The sequence below is a fragment of the Populus euphratica genome, unplaced genomic scaffold (genome assembly GCF_000495115.2).
Source record: "Populus euphratica unplaced genomic scaffold, PopEup_1.0 scaffold351.1, whole genome shotgun sequence".
Classification (NCBI taxonomy): domain Eukaryota; kingdom Viridiplantae; phylum Streptophyta; class Magnoliopsida; order Malpighiales; family Salicaceae; genus Populus; species Populus euphratica.
The window spans coordinates 204,057-218,362 of NW_011500242.1; the positions used below are offsets into that span (position 1 = coordinate 204,057).

General features: G+C 29.4%; 1 protein-coding gene across 2 annotated transcripts; it reads left to right on the forward strand.

Annotated features, from left to right (window-relative positions):
- The first annotated feature begins 10,339 nt into the window (after positions 1-10,339).
- On the forward strand, positions 10,340-12,870 carry LOC105112583 (SOUL heme-binding family protein). Of its 2 annotated transcripts, none has more exons than XM_011008318.1 (8): positions 10,340-10,897; positions 10,977-11,063; positions 11,165-11,235; positions 11,324-11,425; positions 11,530-11,604; positions 11,724-11,847; positions 12,110-12,219; positions 12,470-12,870. In XM_011008318.1, exons 1-8 carry the CDS (start codon positions 10,633-10,635, stop codon positions 12,542-12,544), a joined length of 909 nt encoding a protein of 302 aa, XP_011006620.1. In that variant the 5' UTR covers positions 10,340-10,632; the 3' UTR covers positions 12,545-12,870. The 2 variants fall into 2 exon arrangements, with proteins under 2 accessions (XP_011006620.1, XP_011006621.1); XM_011008319.1 differs by having other exon boundaries at positions 10,347-10,891.
- The last annotated feature ends 1,436 nt before the right edge of the window (positions 12,871-14,306 follow it).

The following is a 14,306-nucleotide window of genomic DNA, read 5'->3' on the forward strand; positions in this document are numbered from 1 at the left end:
TAATAATCAGCCAAACAAAGCTTTGGTACCTGACCCACAACAAAACCAATCGGGTTGACTTGAAAACACTAGTTCAACCCTTAAACATATTAAAATAAAACAAACACAGAACATAAAATCTTTTTTGATAAAAACATATCACACACCTAGAACATGAAGAATACAATGAACATTCAAACCGAAACACAGCAAGCACAAATCATAAATCAAAAAAGTTTTCATGCAATCATGAGCAAAGTTTTGTTCATAATAATGCATAGATTAAGAATTAAGCATTCATTTACTTTGATTAACATCTCATTAGTGGTTTCGCTATTGTAATGAAATTTTGAACTAAAATTCATAATCCTTATTTTAACTTCAACAATACCTTTAAATTCATTTAAGTATGTCATCCCTTTTATTACACACCATATTCATTATTATTTCCATCATTTATATATTTTTTTCATCTCGAGTTTCCATTACTCGTCGAGGTTTTATTACCTTAAGTTCTACATATACACAAGGGTTTGTTACCCTTGTTACACCATTTTATTTTTATATCTAATTTGGTCCTTCTATTTTTTATTGCACTTTTTACGTGTTTTATATACTTTTTTTTTATTTTTTTTTCAATTTTCCCCCTACCATTTTATTGCAATTTTGTTTCAATTTTCCCCCTACCATTTTATTGCATTTTTTTTGTAATTAAATTTTATTTATTATTATTTTGATTGTTGTTTTCTTGATTTATCATTTTTTATTTATTTTTTGTCTCAACATTTTATTTCATTTTATTTTTTTATCCAATTTTGGTCCTTATTCTTTCAATTATGGTTTTTTTTATCTTTTTTTAATTTTTTTTTTCAATTTAGCCCCTAATTATTATTTTTATTTTGTTTTTATATCATATTCGGTCCATATTGTTTTAAATTGTTTAGCGGTAGAAAATTTTACTTTGTTATTTTTCATAATTGTTTTTTTATAAGGTAATTCCTATCTCATGACCCGAGCTCAATTAAGTTTGGCATTTTTTTAGGTTGTTTATTAAAATTGATTTTTTTTCTAAATTCATTATTTAACATTTGGTTATTAGGTCCTTAGCTTCGTGTTTGTTTCACTTTTTTTTATTAAGTTATCATAATCTTATATCTCAGGTAATAGGTTAATCGAGTTCACTGAAATTGACTTGGAATTGTTTTCTATATTTTTAATCAGGTTGATTTTTTTTTGTTAATTTCATCATTTGACATTAAATAATTGGCACTTGAGCTTTTTTTTTTTTTTTTTTTTTTTTTGGGTTTTCCTAAATACAAGTTAGTCAAGTTAAACTAGGTTAACTTAAGTTTTCATGTTCAATATTTATTATTTAAATTTGATTTTTTTGATAGGTCCTTCTTTTGCATATTTTTTTCTTGATCTCATGTCGTAGATGATAGGTTAGTACTCAAGTTTTTTTCCCTCGATACTTTTTTAAAACATTGATTTTTTTTATATATAATTTTATCATTTGGTATTAAATTATTGGCCTTTCACTTTTGTTATTTTCAACTCTCTTTTTTTTTAGGTTATCTTTAGAGTTGATAAGTAAAGTTAACTTAGGTTAAATCAATTTTTTTATATGTTTTTTTTCATTGAACTTGGATCTTTTTTTTACAAATCTTTTCATATGAAATGTATTTTTATTTTAATCTCATATTGCAAGGTGTGAGTTAATCAAATAGCTTGAGTTAATTTGAGTTTTTTTATCAATATTATATTTTTTGAATATGTTTTTTGTTTTATCTTTTGACATTTAGTTATTAAATCTTAAGATTTGTAATTTTTTAGTTTTTTTCTTATAGATTATTTTGATTTTATATATTAGATCATGTATTAATAAAATTAACTCAAATTTATTTAAATTTTCATCGTTCAAGCTTTTTTTTTACATGAGAAAAAAATTGACTAGCCATATACCACCTATCTAGTATATATATTACTATTCATGCATCTTCATCAACCTTCTTTTTATCTTTCAAACCTTAAAATCTTATACTTCCGCTGCACTTTTTTGGTTTCTCCGTCTCCGTGAAACAAATACTACCTTGTATTCTTAAATATGTGAGATACAGCCCCAGACATGAATTTTCGCCTGAATTTCAATTGAACTTGGAACTATTTTGTCAATTTTTTCTTTGGATGTTTATTGGGGTTGGATTAATACCAACTGGGGAGCATATTCTTTCTCTTCCTCAAATTTCATCCATCCTATATATTGTGATCAGAATCTAAGATTTCTAAATTATAAATTTGTATCTAGTTTTGCTTATAATTCATAACTCAGGTATCTTTTTGTGGATCCAGTAGAATTTAGTTATCGAAAATGAAATAATAATAGGGCCTGGGGCCAGCAAATCTAATGAATACAATACAACACTATCAACTAGGAATTGACATGATTGGAAAGCGAATGGGGTTTTGAAACTTCTGGAATGGGGTTAGATCAGATACTCCGGCAGCAATAATGCAAAAGCAAAGGCCGTGATGCGGTGTATGGTAGGGGGACTATTTTAACTATAAAATAGATTGAAAATGATAGAAGGTTTCCCCACAGACATCTATGGTTAAGCAAAGGTCCAAGACATCTACCTCTCTCACCCTTTTTCTTCTTTTGGCATTTTTTGGGATTTGATTCTGAAATGTTTGGTTACAGCAAATTTTAAGAGGTGATGCCGTCCAAGCAATGTACTGGATAGAACATGTACAGTGATTGTGAAAAAAAAAATCTAGTCATGTGGACATGATTTCATTTACCTCACCCATATATATATTATGCTACTGCATATATAGATATATTTTTAAGTAAATATTACAAAATCTCCATACATACAAATTCTTTATTAGAGCAAAGATATTAATCTCTTCACCAATAATATTTTTTTTTTCAGTTATCAGAATATTTTTCTTCACTTAATAGAGTGACCTTTATCATCACTTCACTTACCAAGAAACATCTACAACTCCACACATTATTAGATATTTGCAACATCATTCTTCATGCTCCACAAGGTAAATTAATGTGACCAAGATATATAAAATACATTTAGTCAGTAGATAGAACATTGAAGTTTGATAGGTCCAAGCCATTCAAACTCATTCAAGATCTACACCCTAGCTCATTCAATCACAAACTCCCACCTATTTTCATTATATTTCTCTTTCTTATATATTATTTAATTAAATATGAAAAGGTTCCATGTTCTTACATAATACTTGTTTTTCCAAGAACCCAGAAACAAAGCTACATTGTAACCCACACTCTTTGACTCAAGCGTAGCATGAAAAACTCAATTCAATCATGAAGTTTTTAAGACATCATCATGCATAATTACCATTCTAGCCATAGTAGGCTCTCCTGTCAATCATCTTTCTATGTTGTTATATATGTGATGTGCATCCATGGCAGACTGGAATAGAAAGTTTTTGGTCATAATGTTTTGGTGCACTTATACGTTGATGTTCGAATCATCTCTTTGATGATAGATGTCTAGTCCAAGTGTCAGTCTCGCTTAAGAAAGAAGGGGGTTGGGACTTAAATGTCAGCCACTCCCAATTCTATACCTTTTCTAATTAGTCTTTCGGTGATAAAATGAATGATTGATGGAAGAATCCCATTCCATGGCTCAGCTAGGAAAGGAGGGAGTTTAGATAATGGTGGGCAGAAGGCACGAATCATTTTTGTGTGTAATTCCATGCCATGCTTGTACAGAGATGTCACGTTCGATTTGTCAATGTCCTGGAAAAAACTATATAATAACATACTCAATAGAAAATGTAATGTAAGTATATTATTATATTTATGTAAATATATATTTATTATTAATAAAAAAATAATTTATTTTTAATATTCGTATAATATTAGATTAATAATACATGAGAATTCTATATAAAAAATCATTTATATCTATATGAAAACTTACGTGAGAGATGTACGCGATTCCTAAATACGAGATCAGTAAATTATATTATATAAAGAGTATTATGTTTTGATCTTTTCACACATTATTATGATAAATATAACATATGAGCAGACATTAGATAAAATATAAAATATATGAAGGTATTTGAGTGATAAAAATACAAATTATCACTCTAGGTGAATTAAAGAAAATGTTCTAAATATTCTCAAATAGTATTGATTGTTAAATTCTTGCATAATGTAGAATGAGATTTAAAAGAGTTTTAAATCTTATTTAAATGATCAATGACTATAATGTTGTGAATAAATATGATTTGATATGAGAAATACTCAATATTAAAATATTTAAATCAAAATATTATTGATAGAGAGATAATAATTACACCTAGAAATTAGTCATTGAAAAGTTAAGTCAAACCTCTTATGACTTTCATAATATATGAGGAATCATGACACATTTATAGATAATACACTTGATCTTTAAATATAAATTAATCTATTATTGAATTGATAACAAATTAAATTGTTTGATTTATTTAAGTCTATTTATTTATAATTATAATTTATATTTGGACCAACATATTAGGAATCTAATGGGTGACACACATTAATAATAACTTGATTGAAAATAATTTTAAAGATCAAGCACTAGAATGTATTTAATTCAGGGATTATAATTATAATCATAGAATATTTAAGTACAAACTTGATTGATTAAATTTCTAAAATTATCCTTAAATAATATATAGATATTATTAAAGGGCAAATAGATTTTTTTTATTTATAGAGTTTTTAGGATTTCTTATAAATATAAAGTCATGCCTCTTATTTTTTAATAGGTTGTCTATTAGAAGAAAAAAAACTATATAAGTTATAAAATAAAGAGCTAATACTTTAGGCATATCAATTCCTCTCTTTTAAATAGGGATTTAGGATATTTCTCACTAATGGTTCATGTAGATTACCATTAAAAGCTGAATAACTAGACAGTTTGTGGTTTGTGATAACTTAACATTTAAGAAAATATTCAAAGTTAAAGAAGATCAGATCTTCAAGTAATAAATTTCAAGATAACTCTAGATCTGTTTATTAAGATTTTAGAGACTCTCAACTATTATTTTACATTTAAGAAAATATTCAAAGTTAGAAAAGATCAAATCTTCAAGTAATAAATTTTAAGATAACTCTACATCTATCTATCAAGATTTTAGAGACTCTCAACTATTATTTTAAATTCATTATTTCTACTATGTATATCAATTTCAAAAAAACTAATAATTTGTTATAACAAGTAATCATTAGGTCACTAATTTGAATTTGGCAGGTTGAATTCTTTTTCACATTTTCTTTGTATCTTGAAAAATGAGAACTTTAAAACTAACTTCTTTCCATTTAAAGTGTTTTCATAATCAAATATATAAAAATAATTTTTTGTCAAATTCATGGTGAAAGGGAAAGTCTCTAGCCTTTGTTTCAATCTATTAGGCCAAAATCTTGTAAAACAATATAAATGTTTCTTGCTTAAATTTAAAAACATAAATAGAATAGCCTTTATTTCACTTATATTTAAAAACATAAATAGAGTAGCCTTTATTTCAAACTTTTGTAAAAAACGTGTTGCTCTCTATGCTCTATATCCTAATGGTTTTTACATAATTTTTTTCAATGGATTATCTCTCAAAGAAAGAATTCTATATTTTTAATATTTTAGTTATAGGATTATAAAGTATCCATATATTGGAATTCAAATTTATTCTCCTTCTATACTTCACATGCAGTAGTAAGTTAGATCTTTATAATTTGTTATCCTCATGTTTTTAAGAATACCAAAAATTAATTAAGAGTGTTCATTTAAAAAATGTTATTTTACATTTATTCTTGACTATATTTACATGAGTAATAAAGAATAAAAAGAAAAAATAAAATGAAAATATAATAACTACTAATATATGTTGTGTTTTCTAATCATTGATATATCTAATGGTTAAAATTGATCCACCCTAGTAGAGTGGACTGTAACTTTAGGATGATAAGTTTAGTTATTCTAAAATTAAAATATATAAAATAAAATAAAAATATCTTTTTATTTAATATTGAGAATACATCTTATAAGTTTATAATCTCAGATATTAAAATAAATAAAATAAATAAAATAAATTTTTGATGTTTTTGAAATCAAGCAAAACAAAAAATCCACAAAAATCTTAGTGATTTCATAAACTTCATTTAAATTTCATGTTAATTCAAATAAATCAACATGAATCCAAACATAATCTATGAATAAAGATTTAATTTTCAATTAGCAATCACAATCCTAGAAAAATAAACTCACAATGCAACAAAAATCATTATATCAATCTCAAATCAAAACACTCACCAATTCAAAACAATAATGTCCAAATAGTTCTATTGTAACCCTTTTTTAGGTCCTCGCACAAACAAATACAAAAAAATCAAAAGTATATATATTAAAAAAACCAAAAAATAATAACAATAAAAAAAGGATGCCAAAGTGCCTAGAAAATGACTAAAATTTTCATTTAAATGAAACATCGCGTTTTAACTAAAATGACGTTGTTTTATACATTGTTCATAAAAAAAAAAAAGCTCAAAATAGTGTCATTTTGAACAACATTATAACTCTTCTTCTTCCCTGGACGCGTGAAGTAGGGAAAATTCAAAGAGGACATCGACAATTCAAAGTTGGGCTTTGACAGAAAGAAGGTTTTTTCTTCCTCTGTTTTCCACCGCCCTCCTCTTCAAAAAGACATCGACAATACTCCCAACTTGCTAAAATTCAAAGAGGACGTAACCCTTTGGGCGGTCATGAGGTTGCTGCACAGTGGCCGGCCCGGCCACCTTCCCCTTTAGGCAAAGATAGTATGGGGTCTTCCCCCTCTATTTTTACCTATAAATACAGAGGGGGGCTATTGAGAAGGAGGAGAACTAAAAAAAAGGAAAAGAAAAGGAGAGAGGATGGTTTGAAGACCAAAAGATTAAAGAAAAAAAAGAAAAAAAAGAAGAAGAGAGAAAATGGTCTGAAGATCGAAAGACAAAAAAAAAGACAAAAAATCAGAGGAAAACAAAGAGAAAGAGACGTAAGTTATAATTCTTGCCTTTAAGGTGAAAAAGGTTGAGTTCTAATTCTTTTGAAAACAAAAATTGAACCGGTGAGAACCGCCATCATCAGCACAAAGTTTGAAAAAAAGGCAAGTGAAAAAAAATAAAAAAATATATGTTTGAAAAAAACAAAAAATAATAATAATCATGAAAAAAGATGCCAAAATGCTTAGAAAATGACTAAAATTGGTTGAGGAAGTTTAAAAATACAATGATTGAAATTTGACAATATATTGTTAACTGATGAATACTTGACTGACAAAGAAAAATCAATTTGAGGAAGAAAAGTTCAAAATTAGATGTTTATGAATTCAATTAAATGTTATTGAATGTTTAATTGAATTTATAGAGGGTTTGATTGCAAGAAAAATTGATTTTGAAGTCAATAGAGGCTTTAATTAGTAAGAAAATAAAGTTCTAGGGTCAAATTATAATTTTTGAGAGTTAAGTTAGTCAAATCAGGACTTAATTATATAGATATTGAAGTTTGATGGCCAATTAGAGACTTAATTGAAGAAATTCAAAACCAAGAACCAAAATGAAAAACACTCGTAAATAGAAGGGCTATAATTAAACTGAATCAAGGGCCAAATTGAAGAGATTAGAAGTGTATTGATTAATTAAGGGTCAAATTGCATAAATTAAAGAACAAGGACCAAATTGAAAAAAGACGACCAACTTTTGGGTCGCTATTTGATTGTTGACAGGGATATAATTGCATTAATTTTAAATCAAAATTGTAATTTAGGATTTGATTGAATAAGTTATAAATTGAAGATTGATTGGAACTTTGATGTAAGTTTAGCGCCGTTTTCATTTAAATAAAACAACGTATTTTGGCTAAAATAACGTCGTTTCATACACTATTCATAAAAGGATCCCAAACGGTGTTGTTTTAAAGGGTATTGTAATTCTTCTTCTTTCCCTAGATGTGCGAAGCAGGGGAAAAATAAGATTTTTTCTTCCTCTATTTTTCACCACCTTTCCCTTTAAAAAGACGTCAACTCTCTTTTAAAACACCGACACCACTCCCCACTTGTTAAAATTCAAAGAGGACGTATCCCTTTGGGCGGTCATGGGTGACTGTATAATGGTCACCCCGGCCACCTTACCCCTTAGGCAGGGGTAGTAGGTGGTCTTCTCCCCTCTGTTTTTACCTATAAATACAAGGGGGGGGGCAGATGAGAAGGGGGATGAAAAAAAAAAAAAAAGAAGAAAGAGGGAGAATGGTCTAAAGATTGAAAGAAAAAGAAAAGAAAAAATAGAGGAAAATAGAGAGAAAAAGAAGCAAAATGTAGAGAAAAAAGGAGAAGAACTACTGCAAACCACAACACCACCATCTGTAATCAGTACAACACCATCAACTCATAGTCACTACAACACCATCAACTACAACACCATTAATGAAAAAAAAAATAGAGATGAAGAAAAGAAGAAAAACAGAGAGAGGAAGAAAAAAATAGGAGAAGAAACCATGATAGTTCTTCCACCTCCACATCCACTAGTAGCACCGTGAGCCACCACAAGTCAACCTTCTTCTCTTTCCCTTTCTTTTTCTTGTTCTTTTTCTTCTTCTACTTTGGGTCTTGCCACTGTTTACTTTGCATGTGAATAGTAGAGAGACCTACTGTTAGATGGCTGATAGACCCAGCCCAACCCAAAATGTTTGGGACAGGTCCGGCCCAATTCTAAAAATTTTTCAAAAAAATGCTTTTGAAACATTATAATTTTCTGTGTATTTTTGTACTAAATTTTGCTTAATATTGGGTTGTATTTTTATACTAAAAAATATAAATCTGGTATTAAAATACCTAGTTTTTGTCAACTGTATTAAAATACCCGGTTTTCATCAATTTAAAAAAATTTGAAAAAAAATAAAAAAAATATTTTTGTGTATACAATCAAGTGTCTCAAGTCTAAAATATCATATTGTCTTTTTCATACATCAAAAAATAATATTTTAGGAGAACATTAACCAAAATTTTAAAAATAACAAAAATTTATTTGATTTATCTTTTAGTATCCAGGGTACGAAATTACATATAATATGTATTCTGAATATTAATTATTTTTTTTACACTAGAACGGTTAAGTTTTACCCATTAAGATAAGAACCGTCTTATTGAGAAAAGTTTTTCTTGACCCTTTAGACAGACCAACAATTAGAAAACGCAACCAAAATCTTAGATTTTATTAGACAATAAAACAATGTAACTTATCTTAGATGTGATATTTTTTGGGTGTTAATACCTTCTCTTTATGCAACTAGTCTTTGTACTCTATCTCTAAGACTAGTTAGAGTTTTTAATGATTAAAATACTAAGTAGCGACTCTCAGTCCATATTTTACTGATATAAGACAAGAACTCCTTGTCTCTCTATATTTTACCTAAATAGACCTTTATAATTTTCAAGAGTGGTAAATAATTACCGGGATACTGCACGTGTAACAAGTTCAATGATCTATACCGGTTTAATGATTTAGATAACAAGTTTAATAATATAATCTTGAAATTAAGTCTTGCCGTTGATTTTTCAGTAATAGGAAAATGATATATTAGCTATCTGCCCCAAAAAAACCAACTGAATTTTATTTCAACTTTAAGATATAATCCATAAGAAATTATCCATATGATCTCAAGCAGCATAGAAAAAATGGTTAATGAAAAAAAAACTATCCTAAATTTTAGGTCAATAGGAATGCACTCCCTAATATTTTTTTTTAATATAATTGAAGATCCTATATTTTTTTTTTCAGTGCAATGTCATCTTTTTATCTATATTACCCCCTAAATTTTAGGTCAACAGGAATGTAGTCCCTAATGTTTTTTTTTAATATAATTAAAGATCCTACACTTTTTTTTTCCGTGCAATGTCATCTTTTTATCTATATTACCGTTTATTATGTTATGTTTAACTAAATATATATCTTAATGATGTGACACATGAATTAAAACTCAAGAACAAACAAATAAAAACTTAATTAAATTTAATAGGATGGAAGGATGTCATTGTAAATGAAAAAAAAGCTAGGAACTAAATCTTTATTGACCAAAAATTAGGGTAGTCTCTGATCAATTAGCCAAAAATATTATGTGCGTGTGATATTTTAATTAGCTGGGCTGGTGGACAGTGATCCAGAAACCCCAGTTCTCAAATGTCATTCAAGCCCATTTATGGTGGGCTATGATGAATTTTCTGTCCAAGTTTGTTGCTGCGATATTTTCTCCCTTGGAAGATTCGAAGGAGCTTGTAACCTTGACTTGCACAATCTTATTGGGTTGCTGAATTAGAGTTATTAGAGGTCGAAATTACTTTATAAATTCACAAGTTATACTCCTTGAATTGAGAGAAAAGAGCGCGAAATCCCAATATATTGAAGATCAGCTCCGCATACACAGACGAATTATGCTAATGTTGCCTTGGAAGTTGGAACCATCTCCAACTCATCTTCGTACGTGGGTTTTGCCAATTATATAATCAGAAGTCAACAGCCCAAATCGAACTTGCTACAGAAAAAGAATATCTGAACCACATCTTTGTAATTATGTAGAAAAATATCTCGTTCTAATGGCCAGAATCTTCCGTCAGGGTAGTTGGAAGCAAGCCGTAGAAAGCAGCAGAACAAAAACCAAGGATATGCTTCTCAGCAACTGCACGCCTCCGGTGCTTACCATGATTCGGTATACTTCTCCATCTAAAATCAAATCCATGGCTACTGACAGGACCACAGCAACTTCTCCGCGGAGAAGGCCGATGTCGGCCTTCGAAGCTCGAGTCTCTCTCGTCCTTGCCCTCGCTTCTCAGGCTTCTTATCAGTCTCAAAGACGTAAATGTTAATCATCTCTGCTATCATCATGATTCTGTTTTACTTTTATTTATTTGTTTGACTAACTCTTTTGTTTTTGTCGCAGTTTTATTCGATTTGGCGAATGAAACTACGAAATACTTGTTTCCAAAGAGAAGTGGGAGCCGGGATTTGGAGGAAGCTTTGATGGCAGGTACGCACATTTCTTTCTTTTTTTTTTGGTTAAAATTTTATTACTTCCGAAGTTGAACAATCGGGAAAATGGCTTGGCTCTTCTTGTTCGGATGTATTTAGTTCCAGACCTTGAAACGTTGAAGTACAAGGTATCGAGAAGGAAAGAAGGGTACGAGATTAGAGAAGTTGAGGTGCTCATAACTCATAAATACTATTCTTTCAACAAAAATCTTGGTTGTATATGCATAATTGGATTTGTCATCGTTTAAAAACAAGCAGCCTTATTTTGTTGCTGAGACGACGATGTCAGGGGAGACTGGATTTGATTTCAATGGTGCCTCTCAGTCTTTCAATGTTTTAGCGGAGTACTTGTTTGGGAAGGTAGGACGACGATCTATCCTGAGATGATCGGTTGGATTTTCTCTTCTTTTTTTTCTGAAATATAGTGTAATTTAACAACTCAGTACACACTTCGTTGGATTTAGAACACGATGAAGGAGAAAATGGAAATGACTACGCCTGTAATTACTCGCAAGACCCAGCCAGTGATGACCAAAGAGGTGATTTTGGAGCTTAATTCCACCGTCGCATGCTCATATATCACATCCACACGAATCTTTGACTCTTAATTCTGAGTTTGATTTCTTCCTTCGCATTTTTGTTCTGGTTTTCAAATCAGGGGAAGTGGCGAATGTCCTTTGTCATGCCATCCAAGTACGGCGCTAATTTGCCTTTGCCTAAGGATCCAAGTGTGAGGGTTGAACAGGTTCCGGGGAGAGTTGTTGCCGTTGTTGCTTTCTCAGGTTTTCCTTGCCACTATATATAAAGTGCATCGATTTTAATAATCTGGGACAATCCCGCCCACAAGGAGAAACCAGACCAGTGCGTGTTCGTTGTCAGATCGATCTAGATTGAATCATTACAAGCATTTAGGATATTGCTTAATTTGTTTTAATTAAGATCCCCTTTCAAGATACTTTCCTAGAAATCACTTTCTCCGCTTTTCATTGTTTGGTAACTTAAACATAAAATACTTTTAAGGAAATTAATTATTGTTTAAAGCAGGCTTTGTTACTGATGAAGAAGTTAAGCAACGGGAATTGAAGTTACGTGATGCTTTGAAAAAGGACGCAGAATTTAGAGTAAAAGAGAGTGCTTCGGTGGAGGTTGCTCAGGTAAGGTATTTGGTATGATGTTGGTGAGCGGTGATAGTTAAAGGCTGGTTCTTTTTTGTGTTTATGTTTTATGAAGACAAGACATGGAAACTTAATTGTTTTTATCTGTTGTTTTTAACAAAGAACATATTTTAAAAACCAGAAAAATAGTTTTCCATCTAAATGAAAATTAAAAACAAAAATAAAAGGAACAGAAAACGAAATTAATGAACTCCTCGTATTAATATAGATTTCGTTGTTTTGGTTGCAGTACAATCCACCTTTTACTCTTCCGTTCACACGCCGCAACGAGATTGCGCTGGAAGTGGAAAGGAAGGAAGAATAGCTGCTTCACGATGGCTCGTGATGCATACAAATATATGAATGGTGGGGAGGAATTAAGGTCATGCATATGCATGTTGGCGTTCAATTGGCAACCGTGAAAATGAAGAAGAGAGAAGCACCTATCTCACATACACAGAAAAACACTAGATATATATTATATATTGTCGTTAAAATCATGAGATTACTAGTAAGATCATATTTAATGTATAAATTTGGATTAAAAACTTGTAAAGCAATAAAACTGAACTTTACTCCCGCAAACACGATTTTGTACGCGAGATTACGAGTCGTTTATAAGAAGTATAAATACCATTGTTGACTCTTTAATTCTCTAACTCCTCCTCCAAAAGCTCTACTTTTGCACTATCACTGTACTGTAGAGCTCAGGAAATTACACTGCATAAGAACCTCCGACAAGGCAAGCCCAGAAGTTGCAACAATGGTGGAACTTTGGAGGTATGACATGAGGTTTCGTTATTGTTTTAAGGACACCAGACAAGTTACTAGAGTTTGATTTGGGTAGAAGGATAGCAGCCAGAAAGTTAACCACGGGGTTACTAGAGCGAAGTAGCTGGTTCTAGCGCAGAAATAACTATACGGGTCTTATTTTTTGTCTTGTTAAGTGAAGATAAAGTATTTCAAAATGGAATGAAATCTCTTTTCATTCATTCGTTTAAGTGCCACTAGACTTTAAAATTGTACCAAAAATTATATTTTGCCTTTTGCATACAAGTATTTATACATGATTTTTGTCAATTTTTATAACCAAACATATTTTTATCTTTTTTATATTTATATTTTTTAATACTAACCAAACACAACTTAATGTAATGAATAAGGATCCATATTGTAGATAGAATGGATAGTGAAAAGATTTGATAAATCTAATTAATAGTTGATGAACTCAATTAATCAAATCTATTAAGTTTAGGAACTATATGTATAATTAACTCAATTTCATTGCAAAATAGAAAGATCCTTTCGTTTTATTTTGTTTTATGTTTTTCTAACAAAGATGATATGTGAACATTTGGTCAAAATTTTCTTGGATTAGCAATTTAATAAAAAGAAATTAAAATTATTAATGATATCAAAAATATTTTTTGTTAAAAGAATTAAAAGAAAAATAAATAAATAAAATTAAAAAGGAGTGTAATTGAATAATATTAAGCAAATGCAAATCCAACTGAATTAAATAAAAAGATGAAAAAGTGGGTTCTAAAATGATAATTAAAAAAACTTAGGGCCATTATACAAATAAAGAAATTACATTCTTGAACAAATATGGAGGAAGAAAAGAAAAAATATTATCCTTGGATTTTTTATTTTTATTTTCCTTGTGAGCAAGTGGAAAAGTGTTTAAGTTTGTGAATTTCATGCATTCCTAATAATATATTGATGAGTTTTGCATGAAAAAAAATGTTACGTGGAATTGTGTAGAATGCTTTAATTCTTGAATTAGTGTTTATATAATATATTAATGTTGATATGCATGAGAAATTATTTAGGTAATGAGTAATTGAAAGAAATTGTTGAAATAATATGCTAAATTCTAATTAGTAATATTTATATGATATTGTTATATTTATTTGATTGTGATATGAAAAATTATGAAGGTAAGTATATTAATTGAAATATGAATTAATGAGATAAAGGCTTAAGTAAATAAAATCTTGAATGGATGCTTTGGATTGGCTAGGTTCCATTCGATCACAATAGGAGTTTGAAATTTAAGAAGAAATTATTTGAATTGTTAGGAGAAA

Bases quoted from the DNA above. Each gene is read 5' to 3' on its own strand.
- LOC105112583 (XM_011008318.1), top strand. From the start codon at position 10,633: ATGGCCAGAATCTTCCGTCAGGGTAGTTGGAAGCAAGCCGTAGAAAGC. The intron at 11,064-11,164 runs GTACGCACATTT...GGATGTATTTAG, and splicing joins GGAGGAAGCTTTGATGGCAG to TTCCAGACCTTGAAACGTTG. The intron at 11,848-12,109 runs GTTTTCCTTGCC...TGTTTAAAGCAG, and splicing joins TGCCGTTGTTGCTTTCTCAG to GCTTTGTTACTGATGAAGAA.